The sequence below is a fragment of the Staurois parvus genome, unplaced genomic scaffold (genome assembly GCF_062004578.1).
Source record: "Staurois parvus isolate SC_StPar_1 unplaced genomic scaffold, SC_StPar_1.0 ptg000414l, whole genome shotgun sequence".
In the NCBI taxonomy this organism is placed as follows: domain Eukaryota; kingdom Metazoa; phylum Chordata; class Amphibia; order Anura; family Ranidae; genus Staurois; species Staurois parvus.
Window position 1 is genome coordinate 5,191,186 of NW_028318210.1, and position 24,503 is coordinate 5,215,688.

The 24,503-nt window shown below is 41.1% G+C and overlaps 1 protein-coding gene across 3 annotated transcripts in view; it reads left to right on the forward strand.

Annotated features, from left to right (window-relative positions):
- STARD9 (StAR related lipid transfer domain containing 9) overlaps positions 1-24,503 on the forward strand; it is a 252,204-nt gene that overhangs the window by 148,413 nt on the left and 79,288 nt on the right. For all 3 annotated transcript variants that reach the window (XM_089686880.1, XM_089686878.1, XM_089686879.1), the window contains exons 19-22: positions 6,648-6,730; positions 10,956-11,056; positions 21,558-21,745; positions 23,125-23,590. In XM_089686880.1, coding sequence (XP_089543006.1) covers positions 6,648-6,730; positions 10,956-11,056; positions 21,558-21,745; positions 23,125-23,590 — 838 coding nt within the window. The remainder of the gene's footprint in view (positions 1-6,647; positions 6,731-10,955; positions 11,057-21,557; positions 21,746-23,124; positions 23,591-24,503) is intronic.

Genomic DNA, 24,503 nt, shown 5'->3' on the forward strand with positions numbered 1-24,503 from the left:
TCAGATACCGACTCAGCACTAACTTCAGTCCTCCCAAAGTAGACACCCTTATGTAAATGTTATTTTCAACACTGCAGCAGCCAGTTTAACTGTACAATAAATACTTCTCAACAGTCATGTGCAGACAGATATTCTCCTCTAAAGTCACATGCAGACAGCTACTACAGTAGGTGTGACAATTTCCATTACACTCACCAAGAACCCACAGCAGCCATAGGTTACCCACCTAACTTAGCTGATAGTCTCTCTGGCAGCTATTTATTTCTGAATAGAACATATCCTCAAGTTGCTCTTCTGCATTCTGCATAAAGTAGTAAAGCAGACAGGTTTTGGACAGCAGCATTGTCAGTCTGGGTAGAAGAGAGTGTTCGACTAGTAGATGTAGATGGACTTGACTAACGGCTAACACTTTACAAGTATTGAAGGGCCGAACAGCCCCCTGTTTGGTTAGTCATACATTCGAACCTAAGTTCAAACGCGAACTTCGAACAGAGGGGACAATTCACTAAGCGGTATCTTACCTCATCTGAGCATGTGGTAAGATACCGCACAGTTACTAAAATATCGCATGAGTTAAATTATTAAGTCGTGGTATTTTAGTAGTGAAAATCTTCTTTAATGTTTCAGCTGTCAGCGGGATTCCCTGGTTGCTGGTGGAATGCTTTCCAGGCTGCTTTGGACAAAAATAATACAGATTTTTTTTTACCTGCAAAAAATGTGCATTTATTATTTTAGTCCAAAAGGTGAACTTCTCCTTTAAGAGTAGAGTTGCTAATAATTTCTTGCTATCCTTTTTCACACTTTTATTAAGAGTTTCCAAATATGTATAGACCTGAAATAAATAAAATATTCAAGGTAGTAAGTAAGGGGCTGTTTACACCAGCGACCTGAATACACAGCTGCTTGTGAGTGGTGGAAACCATAGTACCAATGTGCTGACCCATGTTTACTTTTCCCCCCACAGAACAGTTCTGTTCACTGTGGTGGCTTTGCAATTTGGTGATTTCATGTCGCAACCCACTGCGCTGACATAAGTACTGCATTCAACACTGTGCAAATGGACACCATTTGAAACAAGATGTTTTGCCTTGTCTATGCATCATGGTTGCTCCTAAAATAGACAGTGTAGCTCCAATGCATCTGGTGGGAATGGCCCACATTTCAGATGTATTTCTTATTGCCACTTACTATGTCATTTCCCCCGATAATCAGTCGGAATACAGAGATCAAGGCAGTAATTTGCACAGAAATCCTCTATTAATCTCAGCTTACCGTGCACTCTAGGAATTACTAGCAGCCTCCATGCTGCCAAGCATGACAGCTAATGCCAGAGTAGTGGGAAGGAAAATGCATTGAAACAGAAAGCTTATAAGGGACAGCTCCATAAAAATGTTGTGCTGCATACAGGCGTGTTTAAATATTGATTTATAGCTGGATGCATTGTCAGCATTCCATGTATTGGTAGCTTGTCACATGCCTTGCTGATGATTGCTCCAGGCAAAGGGTTGTCTGCCTTTTTTTTTTTTTTTTTTTTAATATAGAGCATGTTTGTTTTGCATACTGTACCAAAGACACAGGCTTCAGTCACACCTAAGTGTCAATGTTTTCTGTTGCTTTTTTTCAGACTTTCTTGCATGTATCCACCTGTTTATAGAAGAGACAGAAGCCTTAGCGCTCAGGTGTGAACAGGCTCCATTTAAGGCAAAAAGGATTATAAAGCTGAGCTTTTTGTAGTTTTGAGCTACAAAACACTCAGGTGTTAATGGAGAATTAAAAGAGAAGTGTGGGATATGAAAAAATAATCATGCTTACCTAGGTGGATGCAGCTTCAGTCCGATGCTGCATCTGCCCCCTTCTGCCTCTTAAGGCAAAAGAGAAATGAGGGATCAAAGATCACTGATCGTTCAGTTCTCAGTCTTCAGTGAGTAGAGATCAGTGATAGCTCTCTGCTCTGCCCGTGAGCACTAAGCTGTGGAGGGCAAGGGAGCAACTGGCTCAGGCTCCCAGCAGCTTGCTGCTGGTCCAGGCATCTGGGTGGATCCTGACATTTAAAGTCAGGATCCCTCCAGAGTTTGGACTGGCTAAGTGACATCAGCCGATAGTGAGTTTTAACCTACTGTTGGCTGAATACGGGTCACAGGAAAACGAAGTGCTCTCCTGTGACTCAAAGGAGAAGTAGAGCCAAAAAAAACTTTGTCCCTTTTTCTTTTAACTACTGTATATGTTATTTTATTTATTACATGCTATTATTCTTGTGGAAGCAAGTATTTTATGCTGACTTATTTTGAAAACTTTTGCAAACCTTATGGTGCATGCTTTGTGCATGATGTAAGGTGACACTAAACTGGTTTAACAAAAAAATGTTCAAGTATGCATTCTTAACTCAGAAAAGTCCTATTGCTCTCCGCTCTCAGCCTCCTCCTAGTCTTCAATTCCTAGTTATTTTTTACTGCTGTGATCTGACTTCTTGTTAGAGGGAGAGTATGTTCATTTTCAATGGTCGCACTGTATGTGGGAACATACAGTCAGGTCCATAAATATTGGGACATCGACACAATTCTAACATTTGTGGCTCTGTACACCACCACAATGGATTTGAAATGAAACGAACAAGATGTGCTTTAACTGCAGACTGTCAGCTTTAATTTGAGGGTATTTACATCCAAATCAGGTGAACGGTGTAGGAATTACAGCAGTTTGCATATGTGCCTCCCGCTTGTTAAGGGACCAAAAGTAATGGGACAATTGGCTTCTCAGCTGTTCCATGGCCAGGTGTGTGTTATTCCCTCATTATCCCAATCACAATGAGCAGATGAAAGGTCCAGAGTTCATTTCAAGTGTGCTATTTGCATTTGGAATCTGTTGCTGTCAACTCTCAAGATGAGATCCAAAGAGCTGTCACTATCAGTGAAGGAAGCCATCATTAGGCTGAAAAAACAATACAAACCCATCAGAGAGTTAACAAAAACATTAGGCGTGGCCAAAACAACTGTTTGGAACATCCCTAAAAAAAAGGAACGCATCGGTGAGCTCAGCAACACCAAAAGACCTGGAAGACCACGGAAAACAACTGTTGTGGATGACCGAAGAATTCTTTCCCTGGTGAAGAAAACACCCTTCACAAGAGTTAGCCAGATCAAGAACACTCTCCAGGAGGTAGGTGTGTGTGTGTCAAAGTCAACAATCAAGAGAAGACTTCACCAGAGTGAATACAGAGGGTTCACCACAAGATGTAAACCATTGGTGAGCCTCAAAAACAGGAAGGCCAGATTAGAGTTTGCCAAAAGACATCTAAAAAAGCCTTCACAGTTCTGGAACAACATCCTATGGACAGATGAGACCAAGATCAACTTGTACCAGAGTGATGGGAAGAGAAGAGTATGGAGAAGGAAAGGAACTGCTCATGATCCTAAGCATACCACCTCATCAGTGAAGCATGGTGGTGGTAGTGTCATGGCGTGGGCATGTATGGCTGCCAATGGAACTGGTTCTCTTGTATTTATTGATGATGTGACTGCTGACAAAAGCAGCAGGATGAATTCTGAAGTGTTTTGGGCAATATTATCTGCTCATATTCAGCCAAATGCTTCAGAAATCATTGGACGCCGCTTCACAGTGCAGATGGACAATGACCCAAAGCATACTGCAAAAGCAACCAAAGAGTTTTTTAAGGGAAAGAAGTGAAATGTTATGCAATGGCCAAGTCAACCACCTGACCTGAATCCGATTGAGCATGCATTTCACTTGCTGAAGACAAAACTGAAGGGAAAATGCCCCAAGAACAAGCAGGAACTGAAGACAGTTGCAGTAGGGGCCTGGCAGAGCATCACCAGGGATGAAACCCAGCGTCTGGTGATGTCTATGCGTTCCAGACTTCAGGCTGTAATTGACTGCAAAGGATTTGCAACCAAGTATTAAAAAGTGAAAGTTTGGTTTATGATTATTATTCTGTCCCATTACTTTTGGTCCCTTAACAAGTGGGAGGCACATATGCAAACTGTTGTAATTCCTACACCGTTCACCTGATTTGGATGTAAATACCCTCAAATTAAAGATGACAGTCTGCAGTTAAAGCACATCTTATTTGTTTCATTTCAAATCCATTGTGGTGGTGTATAGAGCCAAAAATGTTAGAATTGTGTCGATGTCCCAATATTTATGGACCTGACGGTAGTCACCCTCTCGCTTGCTCCCAAGATGGACTATGGAACTACGTACTGTGGATTATGGGATGTGTAGTGTACACAGAGCAGTAACCACGACCGCAGCTAAAATGCATTGTTTGATCCTGAGATGTGTGCAAACCTGGTGGCCAACTACAGGAAACGTCTGACCTCTGTGATAGTCAACAAGGGATTTACCACCAAGTACTAAATCATGTTTTGTGAAGGGGATCAAATACTTATTTCCCTCATGAACATGCAAATTCGTACAAATTTGTTAGACATGCATTTCTTTTGAATTTTTTGTTGCTATTCTGTTACAATTCACCTACCATTTGATTTTTAGACTGATCATTTCTTTGTGAGTGGGCAAACATTCAAAATCAGCAGGCGATCAAATACTTAATTCCTTCACTGTATATGCTGCACAGACACCAAAGTTCTACAGGAAATAGCATATGTTCAGTATAAAAACATTTCCCCCCCTCCCCCAAACAACAAGGAAAATAGTTTTTTCCTATAGGTCATGGAGTTATGTGTTGAGATCATATATTATTAGAGTATGTTTTCCCAATTGTATTTTGAAAAAGTATGGACATGAAAATATTTAACCCACCTTCCCCTTTCTCTGTGTTCCTGTCATATTTGTGTTTTTAGTTTATATGCTTTTCAGGAAAAAACTATCCAAAAGACTGTATAAGCCTAATGCACCACTGCTAACTAAAAAAACACTACTACTACTACTTTTGTACAGTAATATATGATCAAACACTTGGAAATGAACACGGTGTATCATTGCTATTAAAGTAAAAAGTTTGCTTTGTTTTTCTAGATATTTTCATTGAATTCATGGTATAAAAGGGTCTGATTCTTAGAAGACCCCCTTTTGTCACTCATAAATGCAAGCCATTGTTCAGTGAATATTCAAGGCTGTGGGAACCCTTACAGAATCACAGTCAGAGGTTTTTTTTTTACAGGACTATTACATAGTGGCATAGTTAGTCTGGCTGAAAGAAGACATCCAGTTCAACCATTAAAAAAAAAACAAAAAACTTATAATCCTATCCCCACAGTTGATCCAGAGGAAGGCAAAAAAAACAGCAAAGCACGATGCAATTTGCTCCTGCAGGGGAAAAAAATCCTTCCTGATCCCCCTGAGAGGCAATCGGAGATTCCCTGTATCAACTTTACCTATAAATGTTAGTATCCAGTTATATTCTGTGTATCCAAGAAACAATCCAGGCCTTTTTTAAAGCAATCCACGGAGCTGGACAGAACCAACTCTTGAGGGAGATTCTATAATAATACACAAATCTATCTCTCAACCCCCCACCTCACCCCCTCGGTCTCTGCCCGAATCACACACCTACTGAGCGACATATCAGATTGGATGTCACTCCACTTCCTTAAACTGAACCTCTCCAAAACCGAGTTTCTTGTCTTCCCCCCCAGCCCGGACCCCACCCCCCATTGACTTCTCCATCACATCCAACAACGCCAATATCAAACCCGCCCTGCAGGCCAGAGTACTTGGTGTCATTCTGGACTCCAACCTATCCTTCCAGCCCCAAGTCCAATCTTTAACAAACTCGTGCAGACTCCACCTCCGCAACATCGCCAAAATCCGCACGTTCCTAACCCCAGAAACCACTAAACAGCTCATCCACTCCCTCATCATATCACGACTCGATTACTGCAACTCCCTCCTTACTGGCCTGCCTCGCCGCTGGCTATCCCCGCTTCAGTCGATCCTGAATACGGCTGCCAGACTCATTCACCTTTCCAACCGCTCTGTTTCCGCCACCCCCCTCTGCCAATCCCTCCACTGGCTTCCGATTGCGCAACGGATCAAATTCAAAATCCTAACATTGACGTACAAAGCCGTCCACCATACTGCCCCGAACTACATCACTGACCTAATATCCAAGTACTGCCCAGCACGCACACTCCGCTCCTCACAAGACCTCCTTCTCTCTAGTTCCCTGGTCTCCTCCTCGCATGCCCGCCTCCAGGACTTCTCCAGGGTGTCACCCATCCTCTGGAACTCCCTTCCCCAACCCATCAGATTATCACCTACTCTCCTCTCCTTTAGGCGCACCCTGAAAACCCACCTCTTCAGGGAAGCCTACCCTACCCCCTGCTAACTTGACCGACCTCCTCCACTCTTCCTACCACCCCATCCCCCAATGCTATCTCCTCCTGTACCACTATCCCCTCCCTCCTAGATTGTAAGCTCCAAAGAGCAGGGCCCTCAATCCCCTCATGTTTTGCATTGTATTGGTATTGTTCTGTCACATGTTCTGTCCCCCTTTGTAATGTACAGCGCTGAGCAAACTATTGGCGCTTTATAAATACTGTATAATAATATTAATAATAATGATCTGTACTCTTAGATGGATATAACATGTACTGTACAGTGTTTTGTCATCTTTATTGAATATGAAGTCATGGTTCATTATACATTATGCCTTTTTTTCTCTTTAGGAGCTGTAATTGTATTAGGAAAGAACCACAAATTTCGATTTAACCACCCGGCAGAGGCTGCTGTCTTGAGGCAAATGAGATCTGTAAGTTTTAAATGATATCACTGCAAAAATAATCCCTTTATTAGGTATGCTACTGACCATGACACTGATTATATTTTTCGAATGTACATGTATTTGGATGACATCATCCAGTGTAACATTTATTGTTCTACACTATGATCTTGAAATAGCCCTTTACACATTACAAAAGAGTGCACAGCAGATGGTCTTGGTGTGGTTTGAGTTCATTGATTTGATGATTAGGTGAAATCTGAGGGATACTACTGTTTGTACAGTGGGTTTCATTTATCAGTGTCTGTACTTGCAAACAAAATCTCCCTCAATCTTCAACTGAAGATTTTTAAAGGTAGATACAGACAGTACTTACATACACTATTAAGACATTATGAGACTTAATGGCATAATATTCTTTTTTTAGATTTTTACTAATTTTAGTAAAACATTAGTGCTAAAATATATGGTATTGGAGGAAGCCTGCTGTCTGCTTTATATTTTCAGCTTTGTGCTAACTGTACAGTATATACCAACAAACAAGACAAAGGTGAGAATGTTTCATGTCTTAATAGGTATACTGAATTTTATGCATTAGTCTTTTAATCCCCTGCACACACTTTATCATGTCATTCATTTCTGAACTGAATGTCCAGAGGTAGCTTGAAAAGGGAAGTCAAATAGAAAATTATTGCAGTTTGTTACGTTATAGGTTCCATTAATCTTGATTGACACCTGGTGCTTTTGGTTCCATTGACACTTACTGTTTTTGTATTAAAAGCAGAGTGTTGATTAGTGTAATATCACCGTCTTGGGCTAGGTCACCATTGATGTTAATCATTTGTAGAAAAAAAAAAAAAAGAAAAAACAGATTTTACACAAAGACCATGTGATGGTCACCTTAGGCCAGGGTATGGGTTAGGGTACGTTGTGTGCTTGTTGATTCTGATGTTTTAGGTTGTCACCCGTTATACCCTATTGTGTGATGATTTTATTGGTGTCATTATGGAGGATGGTATAATTATTTTGATGTCCTCTCTGTCATCTATGATCTCTTCCAATGTGTTCAATTTGCTTCTTACAATTGTATTATCTTCAGTTATGATAATGTTATTGGCAACATCATCCAGCTGTTATAGTGCGGTTTATGTTACAAGAGATTCTGGTAGTGCAGTAATCAAGGTAGTGCAGTGATGGTATGCAAAATGCACTAACACAGTGGCCACTGATATTTTTGTATTTGTATATGTAATCAAGTCTTAATGACTCATTATGTTCAGTTATTATGGGTGTGTGTGTGCGCGCGTGTGTGCTCCTTCTGTGGGAGAGCAGAGGTCTATCCCCAACTTCTGGGGGAGAACAGAGGTATATCCCTAACAGTCCAATACACTTCTTGCACAGTCACAACTACTTGTATTTAGCTGTGAGCAGTGCTAATTGGCTGAGCCTGTGGATGTTGGACCACTGGAGAGAGACCGCTACTTTCACACAGAGGGCAGCAGTCATTATTTTCAAGAATAAGAGAAAAAAAGGGAAAGCCCCCACTAAGTGTAGTATTAAAAGCTGACTTTAATCTCAAATGGATAAATAGGCTCACTCATCATGAAAAGAGGCACTGCCCCTTGTCCCCGGCCTACAGAATCCACCAGTGTTCTCCTGGGTGCTGATGGTGGATGGAATGAAGCTGGGATGCTCAATGGCAAAAATCTCCTGGGCCAGCTTGGAATGCACATGTGGGATGGAGGTTGCTTTCCCCATCCCAGCTTGATTCCATCCATCCATCAGTCGCCAGGAGAACACTGGTGGATCCTTCAGGACGGGAGCAAGAGGCAGTGCCATTTTTTAATGATGAGTGATCCTGTTTATGCTATTTGTGAGTGTTTTTAACCGTTTGAGATTAAAGTCTGCTTTTAATACTGCACTTAGTGAGCGCTTTCATTTTTTTCTCTTATCCTTTTTCATACAGAGCTGGCTTACTCTGTGAACAGCAGTTGCTATGCCTCTACTGCCCCATGGACTGTTTATGGACTTTTTATTGATGAACGTTTGGAGTCTGTGGTGCAAAAATTTACATTAACCCTTTCTGTGCACCACTATTTACCATCTGAGTCATTATTTTCACCCTGCTGTGAGGATTCTCACTTTGGGCCCAGTCCTGGGATGCAAATAAAGAACAAAACAAATGTATCGCATTTAACATGCAATGTTCCTACATACCCTGCATTGAACTATCATGTTTTACAGAAAGCTACAATTGGGCTTTAACTTATATGGACTTTGTGTTGCTTGTTGTGGGTTACTTCTTTTTGCACATCATCTTTGCTTGCTTTTTTTTTCTTTTTTGAGCCCTTATGTGTGTCATTATACACTGCTCAAAAAAATTTAAAGGAACACTTTGAAAACACATTGGATCTCAATGGGGAAAAATCTCATGCTGGATATCTATACTGATATGGACTGGGTAATGTGTTAGGAACGTAAGGATGCCCCAACGTTTGATGGCAATGAAAATTATTAACCTATAGAGGACTGAATTCAAAGACATCAAAGTAAAAAAATGATGCAGCAGGCTAGTCTATTTTGCTGAAATTTTATTGCAGCAACTCAAAATGGTACTCAGTAGTTTGCATGGCCTCCATGTGCTTGTATGCATGCCTGACAACGTCAGGGCATGTTCCTAATGAGACGACAGATGGTGTCCTGGGGTATTTCCTCCCAGATCTTGACCAGGACATCACTGAGCTCCTGGACAATCTGAGGTGCAACCTGGCGGCGATGGATAGACCAAAACATGATATCCCAGAGGTGTTCTGTTGGATTTAGGCCAGGCGAGCGAACGATGTTACAGGCAGCATAATGTTCTCCATGGCTTCTCCAGACCCTTTCATGTCTATCACGTGCTCAGGGTGAACCTGCTCTCATCTGTGAAAAGCACAGGGTGCCAGTGGCGGACCTGCCAATTCTGGTGTTCAATGGCAAATGTCAATCGAGCTCTATGGTGCCGGGCAGTGAACATAGGGCCCACTAGAGGACGTCGGGTCCACAGGCCACCCTCATAAAGTCTGTTTCTGATTGCTTGGTCAGAGACATTCACACCAGTGGCCTGCTGGAGGTCATTTTGTAGGGCTCTGGCAATGCTCATCCTGTTCCTCCTTGCACAAAGGAGCAGATACCAGTCCTGCTGATGGGTTAAGGACCTTCTACGACCCTGTCCAGCTCTCCTAGAGTAACTGCCTGTCTCCTGAAATCTCCTCCATGCTCTGGAAGATGCAGCAAACCTTCTGGCAATGGCACGTATTGATGTGCCATCCTGGAGGAGTTGGACTGTCTGTGCAACCTCTGTAGGGTCCAGGTATCATCTCATGCTACCAGTAGTGACACTGACCCTAGCCAAATGCAAAACTAGTGAAAAACAGTCAGAAAAGATGAGTAGAGAAAGAAAATGTCAGTGACCTCAGCCTGTAAGAACCATTCCTGTTTTGGGGGTCGTCCCATTTTTGCCCATCTAGTGCATCTCTTATTAATTTCATTAACACCAAAGCAGCTGAAACTGATTAACAACCCCCTCTGCTACTTAGCTGACCAGATCAATATCCCAGGAGTTTAATTGACGTGATGCTATACTCTGATTAAAAAGTGTTACTTTAATTTTTTTGAGCAGTGTATGTTTAGTTCCACACAAAATGAGGTATTTGTAGTTTGCGTTTGTTTTTTTTTCACTAAAGGTACAATTGTATGTATAATTTATTTATTTGATTTGTTTTACACGTACAATATTTTATGGTTTGCTGGTGCCACCTGTGAGCTTATTTGGAAGCTTGACACTTGAAGAACAAAAAGAGTCATTTTAAGTAGCGATAAAATAACATTTTATGAGATAAAATGATTTATGAGTATATACTATATAACACCTTTCAAATTCCAAACCTGAACACTTTTTACTGTGTTCCTGTAACAAGGGGTTTTAAGGAAAACCGTGGACATAGAATGTCTAATAATATTAAAATAATGCATCCAGCTTAGTTCACAAATTCTTATGTGCGGTCGGCAACTGTCCTCCAGTTGTGTAATGTATCCATTTATCATTTAATTGTGTTCTACACGAACCCTGTGAAAGCTTTTCGGTTGCCTGATCTAGCACACTGACACCTGAGTGCTTTTAATTTGGACTTTTGTGAGAGTGTACATCTGCAATGAAGCTTTACTATAGCCAGTGTTTGACATACATTTCTTATACTGTATGTTCCTATCATAGGAGAGCCAGACGTCTTTTGTAAGTGATTGTTCTTTGGATTGGCTGGACCTGTCTGGAGATTATTCTTCTTCCAAAGAGAACTCGCTCATCTTGAACACGAGGTATGTTCCTCACCGTCTAGAATTACATTAATTCCATGTTTTCCTTCGGAAGTGTTACCATTGTTGTAATCCTTTTAATCACAAATACTACTGTGGGAAGGAGCTATAGAGTTGTGTGACATATTCAGTGTGATATGATATGGTACATTGAGTTCATGATCCATAATGGAAGTACTGTGCCATATATTGTCTTGTCAGTTGCTCGTAATTTAAATATGTAGCTTCTTTTGTAAAGCTGTAGGATACACCAGTGACATATTTTAGAAAGTGTTTTTTTGCAAGGGAGGCAGTAATTCTTTCCTTCTTATACTGGCTGTCAGTTGTTCTCATTAGAAAATTCTATGATATTTTTTGTTTTCATTCATCAGTGGTGTTTCTGTTTTAGAACATTTTTTTTTTTTTTTTAATAAAATCTTTATTTAGAGAGTTACAGAAGGATTGATAACGATTTGGCATAGATGACTATTCTAGGTAGTTGACATACATACAGTATATATTTTAAGAATAAAAATATGAGTAACTGACTTGTATATCTAGTATGCACTGTCCATAGTGATTCAGCAAGTATCAGGTCATCCGTGTCCAATAAATCCGTCAGAGGAACTACAACCTTGGGCAGTTTGATTAGGAATAGTTTACTATTCAGAATTCGGTTCTCCCTTTTATCATATTAGGAATAAGGGTGTAAGGTGTGTTGTTAAAGTGGGGGATAATAATCAGACTGGTCTCATATGGAAAGGGGGTTTAGAGAAAGAAAAAGGTGAAGGGGTGGAGTTCTAGTGGAAGACTGGAGGTCTCTGCTTGTTGGTTTAAAAAAAACCCACCAAAAACCAGAAAAAAAACGATTTTTAGGCAAATGTATGGAACACACAATTTTTTTGTGAAAAAAATTCTTATTTTGTTTCAGTTTGGCTACTGTAAGTGCAATAAATCTGTCTTCATACACCAATCAAAAGCATGTTTAGATGGGATGGGGGCAGTCCTTACTGCTGCACTAAACAGCACTCATGTAATGATGTGTGACCGATGTCTGGTGCAGTAATGCTCTGAGCACAGCCTTCAAGATGATGGTGCCCTAGTGGGCTGGTCCATGACAGCATGGGCTGGGAGGATGTGGGATGAATCACCCTGGCTATCATTCAGTCTGGAAGACTGGGCATCTAGTGGCAAAAAAAGGTATTGCTGTGAGGGAAAACTCTAAGCTGCGAAAAAAAAGTTTTGTTTATATGTACACTCAGTGGGGTTGATTTACTAAAACTGGAGAGTGCAAAATCTGGTGCAGCTGTGCATATTATTATTATACAAGATTTATATAGCGCCAACGGTTTTCTAAGCGCTTTACATTATAGTGGGAGACAATACAGTAACAATACAGTTCAATACAAGAGGGAATTGAGGGCCGTGCTCATTGGAGCTTACAATCTAGGAGGGAGGGGTTAATGGTACAATAGGTAATCACTGTGGAGGATGGAGTGGTTGGAAGAGTGGAGGATTCCAGTATTAACAGAGGGCAGGATAGGCTTCCCTGAAGCGATAGGTTTTCAGTGATCACCTAAAAGTAAGTGGAGTAGGCGATAGTCTGGAAGATATGGATAGGGAGTTCCAGAGGATGGGGGATGCCCTGGAGAAGTCCTGGAGACGAGCATGGGAGGAGGAGATAAGGGAGCTAGAGAGTAGGTCTTGCGAGGAGCGGAGTGTACGGTTTGGGTGATATTTAGAGACAAGATCGGTTATGTAATTTGGGGCAGTGTTGTGGATGGCTTTATATGTCATTGTTAGTGTTTTGAATTTTTTGCATAGAAACCAATCCGCTTCCAGGGTTTTTTTTTTCTGGTCAAAGCTTCATTTAACAAGCTGAAGTTAGAAGTTGATTGGCTAACATGCACAGCTACTCCAGATTTTGCACTATCCAGTTTTATTAAATCAGACCCGAACTCTCTTGCTGAGCGAGCCATTTCTATTTTTAATACTATTATTATTATTATTATTATTAATATACAGTATTTATAAAGCGCCAATAGTTTGCTCAGCACTGTACATTACAAAGGGGGACAGAACATGTCACAGAACAATACCAATACAATGCAAAACATGAGGGGATTGAGGGCCCTGCTCTTTCGAGCTTACAATCTAGGAAGGAGGGGATGGTGGCACAGGAGGAGATAGCTGTGGGGGATGGAGTGGTAGGAAGAGTGGAGGAGGTCGGCAAGTTAGCAGGGGGTGGGGTAGGCTTCCCTGAAGAGATGGGTTTTCAGGGTGCGCCTAAAGGAGAGGAGAGTAGGTGATAATCTGATGGGTTGGGGCAGGGAGTTCCAGAGGATGGGTGACACCCTGGAGAAGTCCTGGAGGCGGGCATGGGAGGAGGAGACCAGGGAACTAGAGAGAAGGAGGTCTTGTGAGGAGCGGAGTGTGCGTGCTGGGCGGTACTTGGATATTAGGTCAGTGATGTAGTTTGGGGCAGTATGGTGGACAGCTTTGTACGTCAGCGTTAGGATTTTGAATTTGATCCGTTGCGCAATCGGAAGCCAGTGGAGGGATTGGCAGAGGGGGGTGGCGGAGACGGAGCGGTTGGAAAGGTGAATGAGTCTGGCAGCCGTATTCAGGATGGACTGAAGCGGGGATAGCTAGCGGCGAGGCAGGCCAGTGAGGAGGGAGTTGCAGTAGTCGAGTCGTGATATGATGAGGGAGTGGATGAGCTGTTTAGTGGTTTCTGGGGTTAGGAACGTGCGTATTTTGGCGATGTTGCGGAGGTGGAGTCTGCACGAGTTTGTTAAAGATTGGACTTGGGGCTGGAAGGATAGGTTGGAGTCCAGAATGACACCAAGTACTCTGGCCTGCGGGGCGGGTTTGATGGTAGCATTGTTTGATGTGATAGAGAAGTCAATGGGGGGTGGTGTCCGGGCTGGGGGGAAGACAAGAAACTCGGTTTTGGAGAGGTTCAGTTTAAGGAAGTGGAGCGACATCCAGTCTGATATGTCGCTCAGCAGGTGTGTGATTCGGGCGGAGACCGAGGGGGTGAGGTGGGGGGTTGAGAGATAGATTTGTGTGTCGTCGGCATAGAGGTGGTAGTTGAAGCCGTGAGCGTGTATGAGTTGGCCAAGGGAGGAGGTGTAGATGGAGAAGAGAAGGGGCCCGAGGACAGAGCCTTGAGGGACCCCAACAGAGAGGGGGAGTGAGGGGGAGGTGGTAGCATTATAGCTAACGCTGAAGGAGCGTTGTGACAGGTAGGATGAGAGCCAGGAGAGAGCAGAATCTCTGAGGCCGAGGGAGAGTAGTTTTTTGAGGAGGAGGGGGTGGTCGACTGTGTCGAAGGCTGCAGGGAGGTCAAGGAGTAGGAGCACTGAATAGTGGCCATTAGCTTTGGCGGTTAGCAGGTCGTTGGAGAGTTTGAGTAAGGCAGTTTCGGTGGAGTGTAGGGGACGGAAGCCGGACTGTAGGGGATCGAGGAGGTGGTTGTCGTTGAGGTGAGAGCTTAGGCGGGTGTAGACTAGGCGCTCGAGGAGTTTAGATGTAAATGGGAGCAGGGAGATGGGTCATTAGCTTGTGATAAAAATAAGTAGTTAAAACACATTGTTCTTCACTTCTCCCAATCAAAGTGTCCTATAAGAAACCTATGGAAGGTCAAGCTTGTATAAATGTGAAAGTCATATTAAACTTTACACTGCAATGATAACTGAATATATGCATTGACTAAATTAGTTGAATTCCCCTTTAAGTGGAAAAGCTGCAATTAGCTATCACATCACCATGATAACATTTATATTGTGTATTCTGGCCTTCCAACTGCAGTGTAATCCATGAATAAGGACACTTTGATTGGGAGAAGTGAAGAACAATGTGTTTTAACTACTTATTTTTATCACAAGCTAATGATATAAATGTCAGGTCTTACTTGCAATTAGTAGATGATTTCCAGAATGCGGTCAGTTCATTCCCCTGCTGTTGATGCCTGAGCTACTATAGTAACAGAAATCTGCATTATGCTGTAGAGTAGACTGCAGCCAAACCCCTGCACCAGCCTGGGCGGGCCTCGGCAGGAGGAATGGAGCGTGGAATGACAGTGTGTGTCCTGGCTGGAAGCATGTTTGGATGGAGAGATTTTCTCTCTATGCATCGTGGTGGGATTTTTCTTGCAAAGCAGAGTAGCAAATGAATTACACTCTGATTTTTTTTTTCTCCCTGCAAACATGGAGCTTGTCTAATACAGAGAAAGGTAAGATCAGTATACCTCTTTCTCTGTTTATTATAATGTAACATCATCTCCTTGTTTTCCAAGTTTACTATCCATTCATTTTTTTGTTATTTTTTAATATGTAACAGATCAGGAAGAATAATGCTGTTTCCTGATCATGTTAGTATTGGTAATATTTTGTATTGGCACAAAAAAAAAAACAATAAATAGTGTTTATTAAGGAATACATTTCTCATTATCTTTAGGATTTCACTGCCTCTGTCCTTTGCTTTATAACCTGAAGACGTCCTTTTGTATGAGGCACAAGTTCTTGTTTTGTCTGTAAGCTTCTGTTCAGAGTAGACTAGTGTAAAACTATCTCTACTCATACCAACTTCAGAGTAGAGCAAGCAGGACCAACTACATATATATTTTATTGTCATTCATTCTTAAAAGCCTGTAGTCTAGTTTATCTTATGCTTTTCTGTATTTATCACCCATAAAACACAAACCAGTCATATTTTTTTTTAAACAAATATAAAACATTAAACAGCTCAAAAAGAACTTTAAATAAATACCACTGCAAAAGAAATATATATATATATATATATATATATATATATATATACATACACATTTTCCAAATGTTCTTGAAAGTCCTCTTCCCAAAGAAATAAATCATGCTTCCAACAAAAATTGTGCTCAAAACATTATTATTAATATATACATTTTTTTTATTTTGTTTTTTTTTTTTATAATTTTTATTATATAATAATTTTTTCACCAATTTGGAGTGGGACTTATAATTTTATATATATATTTTTTTTTTTGCAGTGGTATTTATTTATAGTTCTTTTTGCGCTGTTTTAATGTTTTATATTTAATTTTTTGGTGTGGCTTTGCACTGATGAGCAGCAGCATTTATTTGTATATTTAGTATTAATTTGTACGAATTTTGGCGCTGGTGATTTATGTTTAAAATATTTAAAGAATTAAATAAATACAATACCTCCGGTCTAAATACGCATTACTGGTATAGTTTTTAATCAACAAGCTTTATAGATCCATGAAGAGAGAAGATAAACAAAGTTGATGACTTTTTTTAAGCAGCGATGTTGGCCCCAAATCAGCAGTGGGAGATCCTTCATCTCTGTTCTAACAAGATTTGTTCTGGGGTGAAAAGTCAGGTGTTGAGTTTAAAAGTTGGGGGTTAAGACTTTTTTTAGGTGTTAGAAGAGGTTAAGTAAGGTCCATTTTAAAGTAGAATAGTTTTTTCCATTTTGGATAGAGTAAGGGATTGTTATAACTCCTGTCAGTTTTTTGCCATCTGTGTCCAATTAAGGAGATGTACCTTCACTTCCTGTCCCATAGCCAAAACAGGAAGTGAGAGGAAATCCCTGCAAATTTTGGGGCCTTCCAGGTCACCAGAACTAGTGTCCTCATTGGACTTTTCTCATGATAACCCAAAATGTCCTTTTCGTTTCACTTTCAATGATAATGGTAGACAGGACAGAGAGAGAAACTCTGTAACATGGAACACAGACAGCAATACATGCCAAATAGGTGTTCTAATCCCTCTATGCCAATACACGTTTAGAAGATATTCATTTTACCTACAGGTAAGCTTTATTATAAGGTTACCTGTAGGTAAAAATAAAAATCCAGAGTTTGCTACCACTTTATTGTTCTAGATTATTACACACCCAAATAACATATGCTGTGTTGACAGATTTCAAGTAGGGCAATCGAGATGTATGATTTATAATGATATTTAGGAACTGATCATAGTTACATAGTTAGTCTGGCTGAAAAAAGACAAAAGTTCAACCATTAAAAAAAAAAGTTATAATCCTATACCCACAGTTGATCCAGAGGAAGGCGCGAAAACCCAGCAAAGCATAATCCAATTTGCTCCTGCAGGGAAAAAATATTCCTTCCTGATCCTCCGAGAGGCAATCTGATATTCCCTGGATCAACTTTACCTATAAATGTTAGTATCCAGTTATATTCTGTGTATCTAAGAAAGAATCCAGGCCTTTTTTAAAACAATCCACTGAGCTGGCCAGAACCAATTCTTGAGGGAGTCTATTCCACATTTTCACAGCTCTCACTGTGAAGAAACCTTTCAGTGTTTGGAGATTAAATTTCTTTTCTTCCAGACGTAAAGAGTGCCCCCTTGTCCTCTGTGAGGACCTCAGGGTGAATAACTCTACACCGAGTTCACTATATGAACCACTGATGTATTTATACATGTTGATCATATCTCCCCTTAATCTCCTCTTCTCAAGAGAGAATAAATTCAGTTCCTCGAATCTTTCCTCATAGCTGATCTCCTCCATGCCTCTTATCAGTCTGGTTGCCCTTCTCTGTACTTTCTCCAGTTCCCCAATGTTCTTTTTGTGAATTGGTGCCCAAAACTGAACTGCATATTCCAGATGAGGTCTTACTAATGATTTGTAACGGGGTAATATGATATCTCTCTCTCTGGAGTCTATAGCTCTTTTAATACAAGAGAGGATTTTGCTCACTTTAGAAACCGCAGCTTGGCATTGCATGCCATTATTAAGCTTGTGATCTACCAGAACCCCCAGATCCTTCTCCATCATTGAGTCCATGTCATTATTATCTGAACCAAATAAAATGGCAAATAATCGTACATCCTCTTTGCCATGAAGTTGATTGTTCTAAACTAATGCAGGAAAAGTGCAGTGGATGTACATTCTTGTCCTTTTGTCTGTTTGTCAGAAACAGTTGGTGTTGACTCAGCATTATGCCTTCATTTGCTTCCAGTGTGTAATCCACAGTCTGCTGCATAGCAGTAACTAGAGGCTGATGTTTGCTGGACGCTGGGAATTTTTTCTAACAATTTTTACAAACAATTTATTAGCGTTTACTTAAACAATATAACAGAGCATAGGTTCAGTCTGAAGTGTCCAAAAAATTTGAGAGAGTGTTCTTGGTAAAGAAAAAAAGGCAACTGCTCAAGCAAGTCATTCCAAATGTTAATCTATTTTCTTTAAAATGAAAAAACCTAGTTACATTGTTATATAATTCACCTAGTCTATAAGTCCATCCACATGTTATATTTACCTGCACTGTGTAATGGATTTGCACAGAGCAGCCCTGATCACCCTCTTCTCAGGTCCCGCTGCCAGTGCTCTTGGCTCCTCTTCCCACCGAGTAACCCTATAGCAAGCTGCTTGCTGTAGGGGCACTCGTGCAGGTTTGTTCCTGAGCCTCACTGTTTGAACCTATTAACACAGACAGCGGGACTTTGAAGCCCACCCTTTCCCTCGTTACTGGCTATTATTGACATAGTAGGTGCCAATGGCGAGAAAGAAAATACAAGAGGGCACAGCCATCTAAGTGTAAATGTTTAATGAACACAAAGGGTTAAAAACCACATGCACTCAATTTATAAAAGGGAGAGTTTAACTTGTCAGCATGCTCACAGAAGGATCTCCTGGAACCATCAATAGCTGCAGAGTTAGGCAAGGAAGCTGCTAGTGAGAGGGAAGAGCCAATGGCTCCCGATGCTGTCTTTGAACCAATCAGGAGGGAGAGAACAGGGAGAGCCTCTGCTCTTGTGCACATCACTGGATCAAGATCTGGCTCGAGTAAGTATGAGGTGGGGCTTGGGGGAGGGAGCTGCCTGCAGAAGGTTTTTTACCTTAATGTGTTGAATGTAATAAAGCAGAAAACCATCTGCCTTTAGAGCCACTTAATAAGCAGACAGTAAAACCATGAAGATATATGCTTGGTAAATAGGAAAAGAAAAGGACCTCCATATACACAACGTAAGTACTATTCTGATAGGCTGGAGGAGAGAGCCATCTTAGTGGTAACTGCGTCCCTGAGTAATACTCAAAGTGAGGAATCTCTGCTTCAGACTTTTTTGGGAGGCATAAATTACAATGGGTAAAGGAAAGGGAAAATTTAAAACCCCTATCATTTTATGTGTTGCCATCTTTGTTTCACTGGGGAGATTGTCCTTTATTCCTCACCCTGTAGACACAAAAGTGCTGTTAGTCATCATCAGAACAAATTACTCAATTGAAAGATTTCCCATCTATTGATGCTCCGGTTACAATCAGAATTGTGGACTCTCCTTCACATTCAGACCCCCTGACAAAGGTCACAAGGCACAAATGATACAAATGTACCACTCTATACAAAACTAGGAAAAACACAATTGGCTTTGGGTGCACTTCTGCACAAATGTACAATATGTATAGCATTTAAGCAATATTTAAAAATTGTTGGTTGGCAGGGTTTTTATACCAGAAGAGACCCTGGTGATCTATTCTGTCATAAATGCCTCTCCTGGCCTGTCAGTAGTAATGCAATCCGAGCTGCGCATGCACAGCTCAGATCACATTTACGGCACCAACTCTGCCGCAATGAAGTGACTCCCACGTGCATGCGTGGGAGTGACATCATTGTGACCATTCAAGCAGCTGGAGAGGGAAAACTCAGAAGGAATACCAAATGAAGATGGAAGCACCTGGGTCCAGCTGGAGCCATGACAGCACAACGCTGGAGGGCTGGTGTGACAGGTAGGTCTGTCATAATGTACTAATATGCAGTGCATAGTATCACATTGAAGTGATTCTAAAGGATTTTTTTTTTTAAAGAAAAAAATAACAATGTCTATCCTTGCCTGCTGTGCGCAGTGGTTTTGCACAGAGAAACCTGAATCCTTCTCTTCTCCTGCCCCCTCCCTCCTGCCGGGTTCTTCCACAGCAAGTAGCTTGCTATGGGGGCACCCGCTGCTCCGTGTGTCTATTCACACACAGAGCTGCGTCTCGGCCCCACCCCCCTCTTCTCATTGGCTCACTGCCTGTGATTGACAGCAGTGAGAGCCAATGGCTCTGGCTTCTGTCACAGCCAATGAGAAGAGGAAGTCCTGAGATAGCTGAGACTCCAGTGCACATCACTGGATCAAGCGGGGGCTTAGGTGAGTATTGGGGGGGGGGGGGCTGCTGCACAGAGAAGGTTTTTACCTTCATGCATAGAATGCATAAAGGTAAAAAAATATGAGCCTGTAGAAGCACTTTAAGTCCCATTAAAAAATTAGAAGAGTTTATTATGGCTTAAAGGATAAGTTCACCACTGAGAGCATGTTACATGTTCCACCCCTTTTTAGGGTGGAACATGTAACATGTTCTGATCCTGTAGCCACCGCCCACTGCCCCCCCTCACTGTGACAGAAGTATGGAGAAGTATGGAGTTCCCTGTACTATCTGTTAGATTTCAAAAACAGCACTGCCGTGCAGGACTCCGCCCTCACGGTCGTGTAATTCATTCAAAGTGTTTTGAGAATGAATGAACTACAAGTTCCGACAGACTTAGCGGCTGTCAGCAAGTATTGGCTTCTTGTCAGCAAGTATTGGCTTGCCTGTACAGGATGTACAAGCAAGCAGATACACTGACAGTGTGCAGGAGACCTGCATGGCACCAGCAATCTGATGATCATTGTTGCAATGCTTTACAGGCTCCTAACACAAAAAATAATAAATGCACTTTTTTTTTTACCTGCAAAAATGTGCATTTATTACTTTTTGTGGAAAGGTGAACTTATCCTTTTAAAGAAGTTTATGTATGAAAAGTTTTCTGAATGAACGTGACACACATCCACAAAACGTGTCGTATTCTGTATTATATAACGATCTTCTGTGATCATAAGCGCCATCAAAATTATTATTTTTTTTTTTTTATCGAGTTATTTCAAAACAAATACAGCATTATGGCCACTAGCTGGAGCCTTTGACCATTCAGCAAACCTTTTATACATAGACCCCCTAAGTGTACCGTATAACAATGTTATTAAGCATAGTGATGGACTTCATCAAGTGGAGTCGTTTTTCCATATTAGTCCTAATAAATTTAATACGTATGCTGTGTATTTGCACCATTATCAAGGCCCTACTGACTCTGAGATCCAAGCTGTCCTTATAACAGTTAAAGACTATATATTTATTTATTTAATAATTAATTGAAAAAAAAAATACTGTTTGTTAGAATGATGTAGATACACAAAGCATAGATGACACTCAGAATCTGTGAGTTGTTACATTGGAAAAAAAGTTAGAGACTTTTCAAACAGCTGTGCTATGTTAATAGGAATGTATAACAAATCTATATTAGGTGTTATCCCAATTTGGCTGCAAAATTAAGAATACACCTTAAGATGAAGTATGATCTCCTGAGCTCTTTTTTTTTTTTTTTTACTACAAGCATTAACTCCTTGTATGTATTTGTTGTTTTTTTTTACATACAGAGCTACTATGCAGAGGCAAAAAGTCTCCTAATCTTTCTCTCTTGTTTTAGCAACAGTACAGAGACTGTGTCTCAAGACTATCAGCAGTGGAAAATAGATGCGGAATCGTCTTATCGACAAGTAGAAGAGCAGCAGAGATATGTGGAAGATTTGAAAAGGCAAATCCAGGTTGCACAGGTGAAAGGAGAGAACGAACTGGAACAGGAACAGACTCTGCTCAATCAGCAGATACTAGAAAGTAAGAACATAATTTATGTATTTAATCTATAAACACCAGGGACACAGTTACAACTAGCTCCTCCTAAAACATTTCTCCACCTTATGAATTATAATGATCCAGAATACTCAGCAAAGCACACCCTCCTGTCTGTATGGCTCAGGTAAGGGCAGATGAATTCCAGGAATAAATGCTACATGCATCATCTGCCCTTAAACAAGATGGCCATGGCCAGAAATGCTGGGAGGGGTGTTTTTCAAAGTATTTTCTTAGCAAAATAAAGCACTGAGACCTGGATGAATTTGCTTTGAATAGTAAAAATGAACTAAATTGTGTTTTTGTTTTGTGGTGCTTAGATGCATTGTAGTTCCGCTTTAATGCAATCCCTGCATTAAAGTGAAATGTTTTACCACTTTTTGTACCTCCTCTTCCCCTGATCCCTAAACATTTATCCGAGTCCTTTCTCAATCCAGCGCTGTGCCTGGCTGCAGCTCCTCTTCTCCCATCTTCCTAGTCTTACAGGAGACTCAGGGAGCATCAGAAACCATTGGTGTTAGTGAAATCCTGGGAGAAGGGAGCAGGGATCATGGCAGAGCCACCCTGTAGGTGTCTATGGACGCACACAACCCGGCTCAAGAGTATGCTTGCACATGTGCCTCCATAGCACACAGCTTACTATAGGGGTACTCGGGGAAGAGGAGCAGCTGAGTGTGCTGGGTGGACTTAAGTAGAGAAGGTAAGGGAGCCCTCTATGCAATACCATTGCACAGAGCAGATAAGATAACATTTCTTTTTTGTTTTAACAAAAAGGCCACTTTAAAAAGGAATCATTTATAGCATCTCATATACAAATACTTAGGTTAAAGCCTGTGGACAATAAATGATCAAGAACATTCCAGAACTAGTGTCACAGAAAACTGAGTAAAATATTTTCACTCAGTTTCCTAAAGGGTAAGGAAGCTTTCACACAAATCTTTTTGAAACTTTCCTTACCCTTTTTGCCACCCCCAAACTCATTCAAATCCTCCTCTCTATTCCTTAGCTGCATATACCCATCTAGTTCTTGCAGTCCAGATGGGCTCTTTCTCCTGCTGTGTGCACAGTTTAATTCCATAGACTGAGGCTATCAATTTAGCCATCTCCCCAATCTCAAGTGTCTGAGGCTCTGCTTTGCATGTAAAAGCGGTAGGAAGAAGAGGCCTGGCTGTCTACAGGTAAACATTTTGGTTGGACTGAGCTAGACTTGGTGGAAGAACTTATGTATGCATCTGTAACTGCCTTTGAGTTTTGAACTTGACAACCGGTTTAATTTTTAGACAATGAGACCTTGCAACCCGATTTTGTTTTTTGTAAATGGTTAAGATATTTTATATTCGACCATGTTTTCCATGTGATTGCAGACCAGCAGTGGCTTGTGAAAGAGAAGCAGAGGCTAACTGCAGCCTGTCAACAAAGAAAGGAATCAGCAGCTCAAACTGAGACCAAAACATATGCAGAGATTGAAATACAGAACTGTGTACAAACTGAAACCCATCCATCCCCAGAGGAGGTGGACAGAAAGCAACTGTTGCAGCTGGAACTGCTGAGAAAATGCTCCCTTCGGAAGGCCGAGCGAAATATTAGAAGAAAAAGGGTAAAGTTTCAGCTGGAGAGGATTGTAAAAAAACAAAAACTCTTAGAAGCAAAGAAAACCCTCCAACAACTGGAGGCTGCATGCTGGATTAATGAGGATGTACTGAAGCCAGTGCATCAAGACCCTGCGGTACATTCGACAACACTAGAAAGAACTAGGTCGTCTTCTTCTATATTATCATACTATAGGAGGCGCTCATTGCCGTGGACTTTACAGACACTTCCTACATATAGGTGAGAACCAACTCCATATATCTTAACATATGTCTCATGAGTGCATTGCAAGTTAAATTTAATAATCTAGTTTAGGTAACAGGAATTTTTAGACATATCAGAACTTTGCCAGCAGTGTTTAGTAATACAGTTTAAGTATTAGACGTTTTCATGTATTTGGGAGGCATACTTTTAGATGATTATCACATGGAATGTAAGCATTAGCTAAAAACTTGATGTGTAAACTCTGCTAAACAAAAATTGCTTTATCTTCTTAGCTCGGGGGGATGGGGGACAGTAATGTTTACTTCAGGTACTGGATCCAATCTTCTGTTAGGTGCTTACCTTGGCACAAAGTGCAACGTGTGAAGTTAGCGGCAAGGCACTATACAGGTCCAGCTTCGTCTGCTGAACATGCTTGTAAGAAAGGAATCCTTCTGCTCCCTCCAGGCACCAAACTCTAAGCCAATGCTTAACACTTTTTTGCCACAATTCTGGCCTACTTACTAGGCCCACCAATCCTTCCTAGAAGCCTACCTCACAATGACTAGGCGTCACAACTTGTCAGAGTGGGGGGATATCTATCTTGAGCCTAGACATCTGGTTCTAATCTGTAATTTCAAAGGGGTAAAAATTAGAGTTTTTATCCCTCCCCTTGCTTACTTTTTACTTTCCAATCTGCCAACTTCAGACCAAAAAAGGGAGATTTTATGCCTTGCAACAACTTCAGACATAAGGAATTAATTGTATCAGTTCATTCAGAAGAACTGTTTCAAGGTTTCCATTAGAATCTATTCGCAGTTCCAAAGCCAAATGGGGGCATCCACCCAATACTAGACTTAAAATCCATAAACAGTTTTTTTCTGCATACCAGAATTCCATATGGAATTTACGAGATTTGTCATTGCTTCCCTCAGAGAAGTAAACATTGACG